Below are 18,643 nucleotides of genomic sequence, written 5' to 3'. Positions count from 1 at the left end.
CATTAAGAACCGTGAATGGTACCCTTGGCCACACTCACCATCTGTTTGCTTCTTGATTTTCAAGGTGACAGTTTCTCCTGCCATCTGTAATAAATGAATGGCTTCACTCAAAGGTTTTCCTTTCAGACTGCTACTATTTATTGCTAGGATTCTGTCTCCTATGTGAATTGCCCCAGTCCTACAATAAGAGAGAAGTAAAACATTGAGAAGAGAGCATAAAAGGCAACAAAGGCAATTTCTTTGCGTTTTGGAGCATGAAAGTCTCATCTCCCTTCCTTTATTTTGCTGTTATTGCTGTGTCACAGAATAATTATTTTGCTAGAAATGCTTAAAGCAAGTCACCTTTGTTGTAGTGACAACAGCAGAGCTGAGGCATGAAGAGGTGGATTTCTGTGTTACTGTGACAGTTGAGTTAATCACCTGTGGATGATATTCACTGCAGCCCACCTGTTCAAGAGCAATCTCAGACAGCTCAGTAAGTCCTGAAATGAGTCATGTTTCTAGAAGTCTCACAAAGTAAATAAAAGCAGTGTGAGCAACCAACCAGCTATTTCAAAAGCCTGGCCTTCAGGATGGGTTAATCAGGAAAACAAAACAAAGTATTTTTGTGCAAATGCACTGTTGCTTCTGGCTGTGCACAGTATTGAGTTTTGTGTGCTGTAAGTTCTCTCTGAAACCACCACCAAAGGTACAAGTCTCAATGACTCAACCAATCTGAGAAATAACAGGTGACAAAAATCCTGACCATTTTCATTATTCTCTATCACTTACCAGGAGGAGCATTTCTGCTCCTCTGGTAAGGCTTTCTGTGGTGTATCTGAGTGCCCATACAGATGCAGTGGCAGATAAGTATATGATAAGTTCAGATAAACTTGGACACATGAAGTGCTTTCTTTACTTACTGTACTATACAGGGCTATTGGCTTTAAAAGGCTGCTAAAATGTTCCTGTGACTGAGCAGTTTGATTGATCAGCTTTTCCTTGGTGATTTATAATAAGGACCACAATCCTCTGCCTTGTATAGTATGTACATCCTGCTCATGCTCCTGGAGCTTGGCAATGATCAAAAACACAACAGCAAAAAGATTATAAACTCAGATTTGGAGAATTATTAAAAAATTAATTGCTAAACCATGAAAATTAGGGTTTTTAGGTAAACAAAATGAATCTCTATCTTGACAGAGAGAACATTTAAAAATAATTTGCTTTCCAACTTACCTTTCAGCTAATCCTCCTTTCGTAAGGCTGGAAATTATTATGGGATCAAAGGGTTCTTCAGTACCAGAGATTGTAATTCCAAGAGGCCCACCATAGCGCTTGAGTTCAACAGTATAAATAATTGCTCCAGAGCTCTCCTGTTCATCTGCAATAAATGCCAAGGGGATGCAATTGGTTTCTTATGAAAGAGGGAATGAAAAAAATAGCATATTCAGTCTAGTGACTGGTAATCAAACAATATTTTCAAAGGATAACATTTCCGATACAATTCTTAATCATGTTCTACTGGATTATTTTTTAAAAAAATAAATTACCTATTGTGCAATTTTTTATTGCCAAAATCTAGACACAAGTCAACAGAAAAACTCCCCTTACTCTGTTAAGACTAAATTTTACTCTCTTTAAAACCTTCGGATCTTCTTTCCTATTGAAGTATAACTTAAGGCTATTTTGTTACAGGATCACAGACTGACTGAAGTTGAAAGGGATCTCTGGATGCCACCTTGTCCCACCTCCTGGGACAAGCAGGGCCAACTACAGCCGTTTGCCCAGGATTGTATCCAGGTGGCTTTTAAGTATCTCCACAGGCAGAAACTCCACGAGCTCTCTGTACAACCTATGCCAGCGTTTGGTCACTCTCAAAGTAAAGAAGTGTTTCCTGACACTCTAACAGAACCTTGTGTGTTTCAGTTTGTGTTCATTACCTCTGGTCCTGCCACTGGGTACCACTGAGGAGAGCCTGGCTCCGTCTGCTTTCCATCCTCCCTTCAGATATTTGTACACCCTAATGAGATTCCCCCTTTGAGCCTTGTCTTCTCCAGGCTGAGTGGTCCCATATGCCCCAGCCTTTTCTCAGAGGAGAGATGCTCTGGCTTCTTCATTACCTCTGTGACCCTTTGCTGGACCTCATCCACTATGTGTCCATGTCTGTCTTGTACTGGGGAGCCCATGGACTGGACCCAGCACTCCAGAAATCTCTCGACAGTGTTGAGCAGGAGAGAAGGATCACATCCTTTGACCTGCTGGCCAAGCTCTGCCAATTGCAGACCAGGAGGCTTTTAAAGAAATAAAGACCAGGTCTTTATTTGCCACAGCATCACATTATTAGAGAAAAGGCAAGTTACTCCTATGGTATAAATACTGATACTCATCTGTTTCTTGAACTGAAAGGAAGGTGTTTAAAATTAAAGGTAATTCAAAAGTTTTAAACGCAAACTTCCTTAAAAGAATTCTGGGAAAAGTCAAAAGTCATTATAAGATGAGCAGCTGTATTAGTAAAAGAATCCCTGTTTTTGATGGACGTGTTTTAAGCTTTTTGTAACAGAATCGAAAATATCTTCTGAATACTGAATTATCAACTAAATTGAATAATAAGTCCATTAGATATTATTTCATTATATTGCATGGAGTAATTTGCATGATTTTGAAATTTTATCTCACCAAACAATTATCACAACTGGAAAAGAATCCATCACTGAGTAAACTTAAATACAATGTATTTCCTCAAACAATACTAAATAGGTGTTGCACCAACAAGAAACGTGCCTGTATTTATATAATGCTCTTTACATACTATTAAAAAACCCTAACCACAGCAACAGAGCAATCAACTGCACCATCTTTGAGTTGTGAAGTAATATTTTAAAATTTAAAATGCTAGATTTCTCCTCAAATCAAAGTAACGAATGCTTTCTAGCTCATGTTCTGATGTTGGTATTTAGCCAGGATGACTGGTCTGGTAGGCAAATTTTCCTAAATCTGTGGGTAATGACATTTTGAACAGTTCAGTGAATGTGGAAAATGTCTAGAATGCACATTCATGAATGTTACTAAAACTAACTAAGACAAGTTAGAAAATTCAAACGTTACCATTTCTGTTCCTGTAGGTGGAAAAGCTTAAAAAGGAAAAAAAAACCCACCTGCATCACTAGCAAAAGTTCAAAGAGTTGCCTTCTTCTAATACTGAACATGGTACTTCAAGCAGAGTGGGAGGAACACTAATAACTTTGAAGCTATTTTGCTTCTTCTCAATTTTCAGAAAATTTAGATCTTTAGTTCCTTCCCCACCCTGCTCTGTCCTATTTCCTCCTTGTTATCCATGTACAAAAAATGCTACACACAGAGAATCAAAGGAGAGAAGAATTAGTGGTGTTTATTCAGCAAAGAATACTGAGATTTTCTTGCCTACTTGAGGCATTGCCATCAGTGTTTTGGCACAGTTCACATCGACTGCACTTTAAGTGACGTGCTCTTTCCAGAAGCACCCAACTCCCAAGATGGCACTGGAAGCTCCTGTCTGGCATACAGTGGGCTAGCATGCAAGCTGCCACTGCACAGCTGTCCTGGGCTGACTGTATGATACCGTATGGCACAATGGCAGCTTTGCTTGCTTAAAGCACTTATGGAACAACCACAAATCCCCTGAGATCTAATGCTGGTACTGTTTATGCAGCTGTGGCACAGATGGTACAAGACTTCAACTGAAGGATGGAAAGTAACCCACCAAGCTAATTGAAAATGCAATATCCAGCACTTGCTAAGAGTTGACACAATACTGACATTTCTCTGCTATAAACACAAAGTGAATAAGAAGCTATAATCATCAGCAGCCCTGCCACATAAGAGTTGGAAGTCTATAGATCTCAGTGAATAACTGGAAAGAAGACTGATCCATTATGTCTATTCTCTGGTTAGCTGTAGGTCAGAACAGTAATGGTAGAATGTTATGCTGTTCTCTTTTTTTAGTGCTTCCCAGGCAGCAGCAACACGACCTATCCAAGACCAGGGCATGCATGTGGCCTGAATTCACCAGGAAGGCCAGTTCTGCCATGAAAGCAAAGAATGCTGATATTCAAGAATGGGAGGTAGCCATTAAGTTAGTCAGGATTTAAAATTGCCCTCAGTTTGCGAAGCTGGCAAGAAGAAAAGGCAAGAGAAAAACTGCTGGAAACATACCTCCGTCTGGGGAGAAGATCTAACTGAAGTATAATGGTTATGCATCTCATTTTTGAGATTTTCCATCTTTCTTTTCTTGTGATGCAATTGTGGGTAATTCTTGGAAACCACATTTAATGAAAGTAGATCCTCCGTGCTGCAGTGCCTCTGCTCTGCCCACTGACCTCTTGCTCGTCAGAATAACATCTGACCAATACAAAAAGGGCAAAGAGCAGCAGGGTCTGGGGAGCACCTGACATACATCATCCTGCTGTGGCCTCAGCTGCATGGTGGCTCAGAGGAACACAGCTCTGAGACCCATACTCCTTGCCTGACCTTCCTCAAAAAAGCATGCAATGAAAAATAAAAAAAAGTTTAAATCTTAATCTTATTCTGTGATTTACAAAATATTTTGGGAGTTCTCCATTCCTACTTGTCAATTAGCATCAGGCTTTTATTTTCTCAGGGAATTTATTATTCTCCTCTGTTGAGTTTCAGCAGCACATTTTTTCCTTTGTGAGAAAAAAACCCTTTCATAACTAAATTAATGGCAAATACACAAAAAATTATTTTAACTGAGATATACTTTTTGTTACACCTTTGGTACTGTTATGCCACCGTTTCCTAAATATTTTTTCTTTAACATTTCAGGAGACACTTACTCATTTTAAATTTCAAAGTACCTGAAATCTCCTATAAATACTTCCATTTACGCTTTGACACTTAGTCAGCTGTTACAAGAACAATTTGTATAAAGAATTTTTTTTCTGTAGGTTTCTGAGTAGCTGTCTAGGTACATTTGAATCTGTTCAATTACACAAATCATGTCGGATAAAACACTGTAGTTGTGTGAGAATCTTGATATAGATATATGATGTAACTATAAAATAAGCAAAGTGAGTGTGTAAAAGAAAACTGTGGTATAGGAATCCCACTGAGACTAAAATCTGTACCAGTACCATGGTGTGCAATACCTAAGAGAGCAAAGATCTTACTTTCCATGGGTGGAGACTGAAATCCACATTTCAATTACAGCAACAATTTGCACAAGGTACTAAATGCAGCTGTCTTTGCTTTGTACTATAATACTGAGAAGATACTTTGTTTGCTTTCAAAAGCAATTAGGAGGGAGGAGGAAAAAGGAAAAGAGCCTTCTAGTGCAATTCTAAACACCACTTCAACAGTTGCACTTAATTTCAAATAATAAAGTGTGGCAGGCTGTGCCTTTTTGCTGTGAGACTGTATAGAGCTGAAAAGAAGTACATCTTCAGTTTGTGCTTTTGTGTAACGCTGTAATATAAACACCAGCAGTAATAACCGTCTTACTTCCTTTGCCACTACAATGCGTAACAGAACTCACTTTATTATCTCCAGGTAGAAATTCTGCTCTTATGGAATCCATAATGGGGAAGACACAAAACGATTAATGGGTGTAGGTGTACAAAATTATAGCAGGTCCATTATTCCACTGGGCTGATCAGACATGGCTCCTCCACCAGACATCCAGCACAGCATGTTTAAGCATGTGAACAGTTGTACTCAAGTCAAATTTTAAAGTTTATGGACAAAGCATGCACTACACCATTTTGCTGGAGAACTGAGGCCTAGGGATCCATGCTTTGCTAACCATGATTCCAATCTTAAAAGCAGAGAAAATCCCAATACTCTGATAAGAAACAGATCAACTTTATATGGCTGCACCTGAGGGCAAGCTGTCTTTTCAGAGAACTGAAGAACTAATTTTGCATTGCAGCTCCTGCAAGCAATATAGCCAGCAAGAAAATTCAAAGCTTTATATACCATTAAAATTCTTTTTAGGTGACATTTTCTGATTATCATTAGCATAAACCAGACGTGTTTAGAAAAAACATTTCACTAAAATTTAAACGTAAAAGAAATCCCCTATGTTCTAGAAATCCTGAAAATACACATGAATCTGCAATAGTCATTGCTAATACCGGAATTATCTTCATCCTTGCGGATCTTTAACTTTACAAGGTCCTCACAGTGCTGAAGGATCTGGACAGCATCCTCCATTGAGCAATTGTCAAGTCGAATATTATCTATTGCCAGCAACTTATCACCCAGTTCGAGTGTCCCCGTTCTGTGAACAAGCAAACAAGCTTACATGAAACCCTAACCTTAAAAGAAAGGTATCTTAAAAGGTATAAACATGATTATAGAAACAAGATGGATTTTTAAGACAATTATTTCTTAATATGCCTTCTATTTTCTATACTTTTTACAAAAGCTTTTATTACAATAAAAAAAGCACACAGTGTCTTACAAGCTCTCTCTGTTTAACTTGAATGTGGCTGGTTACATATATAAACAGCTTTTTACTGGGAGCTCTAATGTCTTACCTGTGAGCAACACTTCCTTTCTTGATATCAGAAATAACCAGAGGGTCCCCCGGTTTTCTACTTGACGGAGCTGTAATAAAGAACATATACAGGCTTTTCTTTTGTTTCTAGATATGCAGATGGACTAATTTTGACCATAAATCAATACTTCGAACACATTACTTACTTGGATCATATTCCTCCCCTACGCCTAAATTATCTGAACTTTAGGTACAAACAAACACCAGCAGCACATTAGCAAGACTGATACTGCTCAAAAATTAGAAAATTTCGGAATTGCGGTGACTGGTACGAAGTGAATTTAGCCTGATATGTCTGAATTCTGGGTTAGACCAGGACTGAGCCATCTGAGGATATCACAGTACAGCTCCAGTGATCTATCATAAAATGCTGTGTAGCTATAATACCTAAGGAAGACTTTCTGTCATTAGAATCTTTCAGTGCAACTACTAATGGTGATCTTTTGCCAGAATAAATCCTGTTTTACTATATCCCTCACTGACAGAGCTGCTCTGGCAAAATATCTAGGGTGGGCTAGTCCATGTTCTTTCCATCCACTTCTGTCCTGTCCAGTGCTTAAGGTAGAGGTATGACAGTAATGCTTCCTGGGTGAGAAGGAGGAATCAACTCCCAATAAATGAGATGCTGTGGACAGTGGCTACATCCCCCACTGGGCTGATACACAGCTACCATGTTTGCATAGGTGCAGCTTACATCACACTGCTGTTTGCTTCGGTGCAGCTTACATCACACTGCTGTTTGCTTCACTGCAACTCACTGCTTCCTCTTAAGCAACCTGTGCTTCTCTTGATCAGTAACCTTGCCCCCCCTGTACTGCTGCTGAACCTTAAGCACTGTGGACTTTTCCCAACTTTGTACTGGGGATACCGACTAGAAGCACTGCCATTCCAGTCATTTTAGTAAAACTCCCACCAGTCCTCTCCTTACACACTTATCTCTTTTTGGAAGTATCTGACATTAATGGTCAATTTTTCTAGCTGTCCCTCATGGATAAAATTTTGCTCTGCTCTTCAACACCAGGCACTGCAATTCTTTACCAACTTGAGTGAAAGTATTTGACAAGTTTCCCTTTGCCAGGAAATTCGCTCAGCAATTTTGCTTTACCGTTAGTTGCCTAGAAGCAGTTAAATACCCTGGAGGAAGACAACAATAATCACTGACTACTTCCAGAGGTCTGTTTCTTGAAGTGGCTTCACTGAATGCATTGTTTTGGAGGGTTCACCCATTTGCTGACAGAAGACTGCACTGAAGATCTGATATGGCAAGCAGTGGGCTTAGAACTTGAGGGTGATGAAGACACATTTTTAGACAATTGTGTGGCACATGCTGTCTACCTTTGGGAAGAATATCACCTACAGCTGCTCCATCCAGGAGGTGCTCCATGTGGTGAACACAGACGGACTTTTGGGACTGTTAACAAAGAGTGTCCTGATATTAAAACATTGCCGTGTGGTATAAGGCTCTCAGCTCTCCTGAAAGCACTGATCAGTTTGGCACATTTAGGGTTCTTCAACTGTCCCACATAATTTCTGCTCAGTGTACTGAGCCCTCAGCATTCTTTCATAGAAGGTACTTTTCCATTCGGCTCCCACACCTGAACTGACAATCACCCAAAAAACTGCCCATACTGGAGGATCACCTACAAAATCCTGATGTCAGTTATTTTTGCAGCTCATGAATCTTTTCTTTGATGCAAAATGACAGATCTTCACCTACAGCAACCACATGGTAAATTAATAATGACATTTCCAACACAATATGCTAACAGGTCTTGTTAACCTTAGCTGCCCTGGCTGAGACAGCCTTTGAATGGCCAAAGGAACTATTCAAGAACTGCTAAATAGCCATATTTCAAATGCAATGTCTTGAAAGTCCAGAAGACAGACATACAAGGACTTTCAAGAATTTTTAGAAATTTGTCTAAAACAGCATGTTTTCGGGAAATGATTATGTTGCAATTTAGAGAACAGTCATTAACTTTTTGCAAGATACGTAATTTTCGTAGTTTGTTTCTCATTCTTTCATGTCGTGGGTCAAATATATGACAATTCTATAAATTACCTGAATCCTCTGAATTTGTTTCACCAATTAGTATCTTGTTAAAATTTTAGAGTATCACTTTGGTGATTATTTTTTTTTTAATTCCATGTTTTTACCCTCTTGGTTGCCTTACTCTGAGGTTATATGCTACCCACTGTACATTGTCTGCAGACTAGGGTCTGAATCTTAAAATACTTTTTATTAAACTGCCTCATAAAAATTACCAGAACTTAGGAAAACAGTCCATTATTATTGCAAAAAGAAGAGAGGAAGAGCAAACTGAGGGAAAGAGCACAGCTCAAAATGCAGAGCCACAAAGTACATGAGGATGCAAAGAGTATTGACATGCACACAAAGTTATCACAGTTTCAAGCTGACTAAAGTGTGAACCAGCAGTATTTTGTGAGTTCTCCCAGGCTATTATTTGCTCTGGAGAATGAAAGCCTTTTTGTAGGCAACAAACACAGCTCTGTGTGAAATGAATCTCCCCACGCTGAGAAGCAGATACACCACACTTCATTTTGTTATTGTTCAATGCTCATGACATACTTCCTACAAATTATTCAAGTTGTGTTGCAGAGATAAAATAATTTGTTTCCTCCTGAACTTTTGTACCTTTTTGCACATCACCATAGCCTAAAATGGCGTCCCAAATGCTGGTGAACAGATGCTGTCTCCAGCAAGAAGCTTGAATACTATTATCCTGATTTTACAGATAAGGAAAGGAAACATAGGAACATTTAGTTCAAAGTATGACAGTTTTCAGTGAGCAATTTGAGATATCCATGTCTTTATATCTCACAATAGTTTGTAGAATGTAACAGCTTCTCTGTCTGAAACACAACTACTGGCATTTTCAGCAACAGCTGCAGATGAGCAGCATTTCTGTGAGTGCAACTCCACGATCTCAATGTTTCTGCATAAAATCAAGCAGCCACCTGTGGAAGATCTCCACCCCCCACTCCCATAAGGACTTGTCTCAGCGTAAGTCTTTTGCAGAGAAAAGAAAAACCACTCTAATTTCCCCAGGGTAGCATTAAACCACCTTGACCATGAGAACGCCTCCTTTGTCTTTCTGCAATCCTCCATTTCATTCATTATGCAGCCTCCATCCCCTTTGTTACACACCACTGTTTCATCTCTCCCCAGAGAGCAGAGAAACAAGAGTTCCAGTGGGAAAGCAGTATTTGACCAGTTAATATATCCTCATCAATTAATGCAAGCTTGAAGTGACACTCTACAGCTTCAAGTCTCCATTTCAGAATTATTTCTGGTTTTAAGAGGCAGTTAAAAACAAAGCACCTTACCACTCACCCATGTCCAGCCTTCTTGCTCAAGTCCCAGCTGCCCCTAATCCTGATCACAGCTCGGTTTCTCCCCTCATCTGCTGTCTCCCTGTTACAGCTTTCCACTCGTCTTCTCTCCTTGTCCCATTCTGCTTGTCCAGTGAAGACCTCAACTTTTCTCCTCCCTGTTCCAGCTGTTCTAGTCTATCTAATGTTCAGCTTTTGTAGAGACCTCAGAGTCTGTACAAATAACTACAAGTGGACTGAAGACTGCACAAAGTTGTACAGGTACTAAATTCAGTGTTGCAGCTAAACAGCTGCTCTTAAGCGTTTGTTCTCTCTCTTTAAATTACTCTGTGATCCTAGGTCTCCATCCCAGGTCTCTACTTCTACTACACTTCCCTGGACACTTGAAAGCAAGTTCAATTAAGTTTTGTCAGTTTTGTGTATCATCTGTTCAATTATGTTTAAAAAACTCCTCAAACAATGCTCCTTTCTTACTTCACTGCTAACTCAAAAAAAACCTCCCACACACTGACTTCAACAGATTTTGAGGTGGACATTTCCCCTACCACCCAGACAAAACTCACTACTCTCAGCCTGGCTTCAAACTCTGGCGTTTGATCAAGCTCTGAACAAACTGAACAAGCAAAGGAAAATGCTCATGTGATGGAAAAACACTTTTTACACAAAGTCAGTCCATTTATCCACAATGTTGGTTTACAGCTACTAGATATTTTTAAGAATAGTATGATTATTAAATACATGGAAGAGCTTTTTAAAATTACACTGATGCAGCTCTTTTGTTCCTTAAGTATTTGTTCATGTGGAGCAGCTGAGAAATCTGTTGATATTTTTCTGTCTTGAAAAGAATTACTTGTAGAGCTTGCCAGGTGAAATCCCAAAATATACAGAAGCATGCTTTAGAAAATAAATTCTCATAGCCAATGATAAATATCTGTAGATATTTACAAAGCTTGTTTCTGATGAAATACAAAAACAATAAAGCAGACTACAGTATAGCTGCTAGTCAAAGTGACTCAGAGAAACTGATAGTTTGGGTGAGATTCTGATATTCTTACCAGCTTTACAGCTTCTTATTCCTTGAGTAGTCCCATTAGCTTCAGAGGGATTATTTAGGAAGCAAGGTGCTGCAGTTCATTACCAGTAAGGATATCAGAATCTTACATAAGAAAGAAAAAAAGAAAAGGAAAGGAAAAAAAAAAAGCTGTTAACTACAATTACCAGAATCCACTAGTAAGTCATTTTATTGGACATCATTTGATGAGTATAAGAAAAAAAATAATTAGTCTATGATAAAGTAGCCAGTTGCCTCAAAAACCTTTAAAAAAGGTTTTTGTCTTAAAAAACCAAAAAATCTATATTCATTACACGGTCTAAAGTTGATGTCACTGGCAAATAAATTGAAACAGCTTTGAGCACTACTAGCCTGACTTGAGAGTCATCCCTCTTCTAGGGAATGATTCTGTTATAAAAGCATAATCACATGCACAGGAACACTCCTGTGCTTTATTTGGATGATGTAATTTTAAGAACTGAGACCTTCTATTTGCTCTAATCATGTAAGTGGGTGTGAAACTAGTAATATCTGAAGCATTAAATATATAGTCACGTGTATTTGCAAAATATGAAATAAGGTCTTTGTTGAGTGTACGTCTCTGTCATTGGGAAAATGAGGCAGATATTGCAGAGATAAGGGAAGAATGATATGACTCCAGTGTGTGTATGAATGCAGCAATGGGCAAGAGCAGTATACTGGGAGGTAACTGACATGACCTATCCAAAACTCAGAGCCCTGGATTAACATTAACAATGATGCTCACAAAACTTTCTTCTGTCCTGCTTTTAAGGGGTTTTGCTATCTAAGGGGATTTTAAATTTTTTTCTGTTACTTTTCTCTTGCATTAATAAATCTGAAACTAAGTAACGTCTCTTCTCCTATTACAAGTCTTGTTTTTCAAAGACCATGAATTAGCTTAGTTGTCTTTAGTGCTGTGTGTCACCTCAGACTTGCCTTCAATAAAGCTCCTGGTTGTAACCCCACGCAAGCCCACTTGGTGTTCATTACCAAGGAAAACAATTCAAAGAAAGATAAATAAATTCCTCTTCTAGAATGCCTGACTCTAGCTGACCTAGAACTGCTGGACTTAAAAACAGACATATGTTCATGTGCCAGGTGAGGTTACATCTCCCGTCTGACAAAAAATGTCTGTCTTGTCTGTCAGGTTAGGTAATTTCCTGACTTTATCATACAAATCCCAAACTAAATGGGGGATATGGAAAGTAAGAAAGGTGTTTCTCTGTAATGTTTTAATAGGACTTTCTCATTCACCATTAACTCCACTAACTTGAGAAGGAAGAGGATGAAACAGATCTCTAGCATTTTTACGAGATCAAGCTCCACAAGCAAACAAACCTGATCACCTCCACCCCCCCCCATTCAAGATATACCAACTCTGCCAAATTTACCTTAGTATTTGTTTCTTAAAAGAAATCATAGAGCCTTCTGAAAATATCAGTAACAAATGGCATGCTAATGTGCTAAAGGGCCTTGACAGAAATTTGACAAAATGAATATAAAATGCTTATAGTCTTCAAATCATACTGCCTTATTTAGGAGTTAATTAGGTAAAACAGAACAAAACACTGAAAAGCAAGCACAAAATGCAGCAATTCAAGACTTTTACCAAGCAAATTTACAAACTTTCAGTTATTAATATAAACCCTTTAAAACCATGTAAATAATTAATCCTACATAAATTTCATATGTATTAAATACTACTAATGATTATTATATATAACAGATAATTTAATTTAAATATTTAAGATACTCCAGTATATTCAGAAGAGCAGAGCTAAGATTAACCACATGTTACTCTGATTATATAAAGCACTCATTTTATAAAGCACTGATTTTTGGAATTAAATTCCAAATCAGTAAGGCATGCAAAATTTGGAAGAGGAGTGCTAAATACTAAATTCCAAGACCATTAGCTTTCCATTAAAAGTTTATTCCTACAGATGAAAAAAAGTGGATGTCTGCATTCCAAAAAACAACACAAATCAAATTACTAGGAAGACCCTATTTTTTCGATAACCTTATAAATCATTACCAGTCCTAAGAATAACATTTAAACAGAACAGCCTCACTCCAGGTTTTCTCATTTCTCAATATTTTCATTTGCACAAATACATGTAGACCTATGATTTTGCTTCAAGCATCACATCACATCTCACAGAGTCTAACAGTTACTCATTCATTTGCAACACAAGCAAACAGGCCTGCAGTGTCCCTCATTTGTTCCTCAGGTGTAATCCTTAGCACTGAGTTCCCTGCTGTACTTTTGATTAACCATATTCCATTGTGCTGGTAAAAGCTTCAAGAATACAGGTCAAAGCACAATCTTCCCCCAAGGCACATGAATAACTCCAAAGAAAGACTAATAGCCTAAGAAAGGCCACAGCCATAAGCGAATGTTAATTGCTATGACACCAGATTCTGCAGTGTCAAGCCCATTAACTTTGATATGGATTGTTTTTCCTTCTGTCAAGGGCTGAGCTCAGTATGCTGGAGTTTACCTGGTCAAAATCCAGTTCTAACACATTGTTTTACTGTCTCCTCACAAAATAAGTATAGAAACATTTTAATTTCAAACCACAGCAACAAATACTTATTGAGAAACAGACTGATGCAGACCCTTGTGACGTTCTTTAGCAATCCCTGGAATCCCTAATGAAAGGGGATTTTGCTGTGACCCACACATTCAGGACTGCCCACTAGTTCTAGAGACTGAGTATGTATCTTCAGTCCCTGGGTTCTGAAGCAGAAAATAACCCCACATATGTGGATCCTCATGGCCGTGAGACCCCTGTGTTCAGTGGGGTTCTGTTCAAGAGCCTGTGAGAGACCATGACAGGCTCTGCTTTAAGCTATGGAAATACTTTTGCATGGACCTAATTCTGCTGACTTTTTTTTTTTTTAAATTAATAATTTTAATAGGAGTTAAATATGTACTGTGCATGAAGGAGTAAGTCAAACATTAGATTTGGCAAACTTCTGGCTTTGTTAACTACTTGAAGGGGAGTATAAATATGTTACAGAATGGTATTTCAAAAGAGAAAAAGCAGTAAAAGAAGCTAGAAAAAGGAAAAAGAAGTTTATACCAAAAGAAACGTGACTCTGTAGCTACAAGATCTACTTTCTGCAGATTATCCCATAAACGTGGTCTGAAAAATAAGCACTTTTACTTACAACTTATGGTGATGCCAAGTTCCACATTATGCTTCTTTGGTAGTTTCACATGAAATGTTCCACTGCTTGGTATAACTGATTCTATAAAAAAATATTTTAAACGTTAGATAATTTTTAAGGCACAGCAATTCCACGAGCATGGAACTACATATGTAAGCTGATGAAATCACATCAGAGTCACAAGGCAGTGATGAAACATGGATGCTAAACGAAGGAGGTAGGACCCACGAAGTACGATTTATAACTCTACTGGTAATTTCACAGTAACTCAGTTTTTCTGAAGGTTTAACTGAATTTGTGGAGATTGCATGGGCCAGCAGGCAGCTGACACTGCAGGTTTTTAGCTCGTATGCAAGTTCTGTGAGCACACGTGAAAATTTTACTGCTGGCAGACAGCTTTTAATTAGAAGGACAGGAGATTGAGTCGTAAAGATTTCCAACCTGTGTTGCTGCAGGACTAACACTTATTTTTAACTGTCCACTAAGGTAACTGCCATGGTTTTAACATCTAGTGGGAAGAAAAGGAATCCAGTGGGGAAGTGCACACATGTAATGTGTACTTGTTCGATATAAGCCATTTGTGACTTCATGGGTATATCCTGTATGCTTAAACACATTGCAGAATAAAGGAATGCCATTAGTAATAATACTCATCAGCAAAATTAACAATGATTCTTCTGGCCTTTATTAATTCAGTTTCTATTATTTTATTTAGAGATACTGTAAGTGAAACACCTCAGAGTTTTTTGCTTATCCACCCTTTTTAATACTTTTCTGTCTTGCAAAGCATTTCATTATTTGGCCTGTAGAAGATTCATCTCTGCTTAGCAGAACATTTCCATCTCAGGGCAGAAAAATGTCTGGAAATAACTCAGAGGAGAGACAGTCACCAGATCTTACTACAGGACCTTTCATTTCTATTTGCTTTCTGAAGTACTCTGCAGGGCTGTGTGAAATGAGAAAGCTGTAAAAAAACACGTTTCAAATAAGTCACTTGAAAACGGAATGGTGTAGATGTGAGAAGAAAGCCTCTACCTCAGATGCCTCACACTTGCAATGTACTTGGGATTTATTCCTTCATTTTTCTTGCAAGACAGAATAACAGGACATTCATACCTGCAACATCAAATTCTATTTCCAAAGTGACCTTGTTGGTGATAGAGGAGTCTCTGAGCAGTTGATTGGCCTCATCAAATGTGCTGTCTTCTGTTGGGATACCATTTATTGACACTATTCTGTCTCCTATTTGCAGCACTCCACACCTTGGTACAAAATGATACAAAACAATCATCAGATGTGCATGTTACCAGAACCAGCAATATCGTAGAATCACAGAATCATTTAGGTTGGGAAAATCCTTTAAGATCACTGAGCCCTACCAATAAACCCAGCACTGCCAAGTCCACCTTTTCTGTGTGGAATTGCCGTATTTACATGTCTTTTAAATACCTCCAGGGATTATGTCTGAACTACTTCCCTGGGCAATCTGTTCCAGTGCTTGACAACCTTTTTCAGTGAAGAAATGTTTCCTAATATCCAATCTAAACCTCCCCAGGAAAACTGAGGCAATTTCCTCTAGTCCCGTTGTGTTTTATCTGGGAGACCAATCCCCTGGCTACATCCTCCTTTCAGACAGCTGTGAGGAGCTGTAAGGTTCTCCCTGAGCCTCCTTTTCTCCAGATTACACGCCCCTGGCTCCCTCAGGTGCTCCTTGTTAGACTTGTGCTCCAGACCCTTCACCAGCTCCATTGCCTTTCTCTGGACACACTCCAGCCTCTAATGTCTTTCATATAATGAGGGGCCCAGAACTGAACACAGGACTTGAGGTGCAGCCTCACTGATGCCAAGCACTGGGACACAATCACTTCCCTGGTCCTGCTGGCCACACAGTTTCTGATACAAGCCATCTGATTAAACACATTCAACCTAACCCTAAAGGGTAGTTGTAGTATAGCAGCTCAACACTCTTCTAGGCACAGAAGTTGCTGCCCCTTTGCACCACAACACTATCAAGCACTCCCAGTACGGGTCATGCTCCCTAGGTGCTGGGACCTAGGGGTCTTCCTGCTTCCACCCCCCCCCTACAGACATCATCTGTGCCTCTGACCCTGGGTTGCAGGTGAAATGGCAGCTGGTACTTGTCTGTGCAACTACTACCATACTCATGACATGATTAAATACATATACAAGCATAAAAATGCAATTTAAATAATTAGTAAGTCAAAACTGTGGTATTCCCTAAGATTTGATTCTGTACCAAAACTGAACAGAGCTGGATATAACTTTCCCCCCGGCACGCTCAATTATCACTATTTTGACTTCAATAATGTTTCTGATTGGGTTTTTTTTTTTCCCTTTGCATGAATATAGCTTCCAGTCTCCTTCTGGAGGACTCTGTATGGTAAGAACCCTGGTGCTTGTCATTTCATAGCTGATCAAGTGCATGAAACACCACTGCAAACAGAAAGTGTATTCCTTGCCCCACTCCACTGAGCAAGGCCTTGCAATTTGTCACAAACTGGAAGAAAGCAACAAGCACAAAGTACCCGAGGAACGCTCCCCACACGTATTTAGCAGTCAATTAAAGTGCCTCACCTTTCTGCCGGACTGTCAGCCTCAATATAGGAAATGAGAGGTGGAGAAGACAAGGTCTCGGTAGCGAACACGCTACCCTGGAGCTGTATCCCAAACCCTACTATGGGGTCTGCTGTCAGCACTACTTCTGTGGTTTCTGTGTGCACGACCTGCCCAGCCAAACCAACAGTGCTAGAGGCTAAAGACACTATAAAACAGAGCAGACCAGGAGGAAAGACATTCATATGCAGCAGAAATACCATTCTTTTTGAGAAAATTGATCTGTACAATAATTCTAGTCAATGAAACATCTCTTTTAAAGTCAACTTAGGATAAAGTTTATAAATTATGTATAAACAGTTATGACGTATAAAGTAACAGAAACCATCTGGTTGTATGTTAAAATGCAAAGAGATAGTTCTTGTACTGAGTAAAATAAACATGTCTGATATCCCCACTCCAAAAATCTCAGGACATTCTTGAATTCTGTTTGCATTAGGTTTGAGGCATAGATGAGCAGAACTTTTAACAGGAATTGGAGGCACAAGCCCAGCTGTTATTCAGGCAGATTCCTCTTTTGAACATCTCACAGCAATGCATTGCTAGCAACAAAGCACATGGACCAGGCTTGCTTGCAAGAAGTAAGGATGCCTTCTTCTTGTGCATGTTTACTGTAAGTCAGCAATTTGTTAGGCTAACTGGGCAGTGTAAGGAAGTTGAACAAACCACTCTGTTTTAGCAACCAGTATATCTCAAGAGATTGTGAGAAAAAAAAGTTCTGTGGGGTCTCTCAAAGCCACTGGGGTCCCTTCTGTGAGAAACTCAGGCAGCTACTTCTGTTTTCCTGCTTCACTCACACTTTTTCTGAAAGGCTGCAGTACAGAACAAATCAAGACAAAAACAACACTGAGATTCAGTGCAATTACCTATGAAAGGAGGAGACTGCACCTTTGCTTCCTTGATCTCTGTCTAAATGTATATTGCATCACTGTTTGAATTCCCCCAGTGACAAACTATTGCCTTTCATTATGTCATACACAAAAAGCCAGAGTTTTTCAATTCCTGTTCAGTAATGATAATCCCTCCAGTGCCAAGGATTTAGAATGGTTTTCTGTTATCAACCTATGTCATTACCCCTCCATCTCTAATTTCCTTCAAAACCCATTTCTGCCTGCAGCAGCCACTAAGAATTAGATAAAATTTCATGGCTTATCTGAGGGATTGTTTACCTGTGCATTTTTTTTTTTCTCTTAGATGTGGGAAAAAAAATTTTGACATTATAGATATTATTAGCAGAACTGTACAAAGATGTCGGAGGTTATATAAGTATTTCCCCACACTTTGGGGCTGCAAGCATTAGACTTTTGGTCTATATCAGTTAGTATAAATCTGCTTGGGTTGGCAATGACAGTTCTTTGCAAAATTTTTACTTGTCAAAAATCTCACAACTTTCTGTTTTCTCCCAGCAAAGCTCCTTTCCACTCTGAAACCATCTTTTCAAAATTACTGTGAATTCTTCCTCATATCTTGTTTTAAGTTTCCTTTGTAAGAATTGTGCATTATTTCAGATACTCAATAGCTTCCTTCTTACTGTTTTCTTTATCTGCACTCAATAAGACATGCTTATACACAAATGCAAATACTAAAAATCTGTTCTTAGAAACTTCCATCGGCTTTAGCACTTAGTGCATGTGAGAAATAGATTTCTCCAGCCCTCACTGCTGCAAAGGCTAAAATATAACTAAACCAAATAAATTAATGTAATACCTAACACACCTTCTAGAAACATCTAAATTTAGGGCTTCCAATCTCAGAAAAGTTCCATTTTCCTTTTCCTAAAGGTCATATAACAATTACTTGTTAACTTCATCTCTGTTTCTCATCGCTTATGTCTCTACTCCCTCCATGCAGCAGGTGTCTAGCTGACTCTGTAA

At 38.9% G+C, this 18,643-nt stretch overlaps 1 protein-coding gene across 12 annotated transcripts in view; it reads right to left on the bottom strand.

The window, feature by feature from the left end:
* Positions 1-18,643, bottom strand: part of GRIP1 (glutamate receptor interacting protein 1) — a 331,823-nt gene that overhangs the window by 21,416 nt on the left and 291,764 nt on the right. For all 12 annotated transcript variants that reach the window (XM_048302708.1, XM_048302713.1, XM_048302715.1 and 9 more), the window contains 7 exons: positions 16,731-16,917; positions 15,252-15,397; positions 14,136-14,216; positions 6,516-6,585; positions 6,111-6,256; positions 1,219-1,363; positions 39-178 (listed from right to left, as the gene is read on the bottom strand). In XM_048302708.1, coding sequence (XP_048158665.1) covers positions 39-178; positions 1,219-1,363; positions 6,111-6,256; positions 6,516-6,585; positions 14,136-14,216; positions 15,252-15,397; positions 16,731-16,917 — 915 coding nt within the window. The remainder of the gene's footprint in view (positions 1-38; positions 179-1,218; positions 1,364-6,110; positions 6,257-6,515; positions 6,586-14,135; positions 14,217-15,251; positions 15,398-16,730; positions 16,918-18,643) is intronic.

Source organism: Corvus hawaiiensis, chromosome 4 (assembly GCF_020740725.1).
Source record: "Corvus hawaiiensis isolate bCorHaw1 chromosome 4, bCorHaw1.pri.cur, whole genome shotgun sequence".
Classification (NCBI taxonomy): Eukaryota; Metazoa; Chordata; class Aves; order Passeriformes; family Corvidae; genus Corvus; species Corvus hawaiiensis.
The sequence above is the reverse complement of the archived record's forward strand: the minus strand, read 5'-3'. Positions and strand labels throughout refer to the sequence as shown.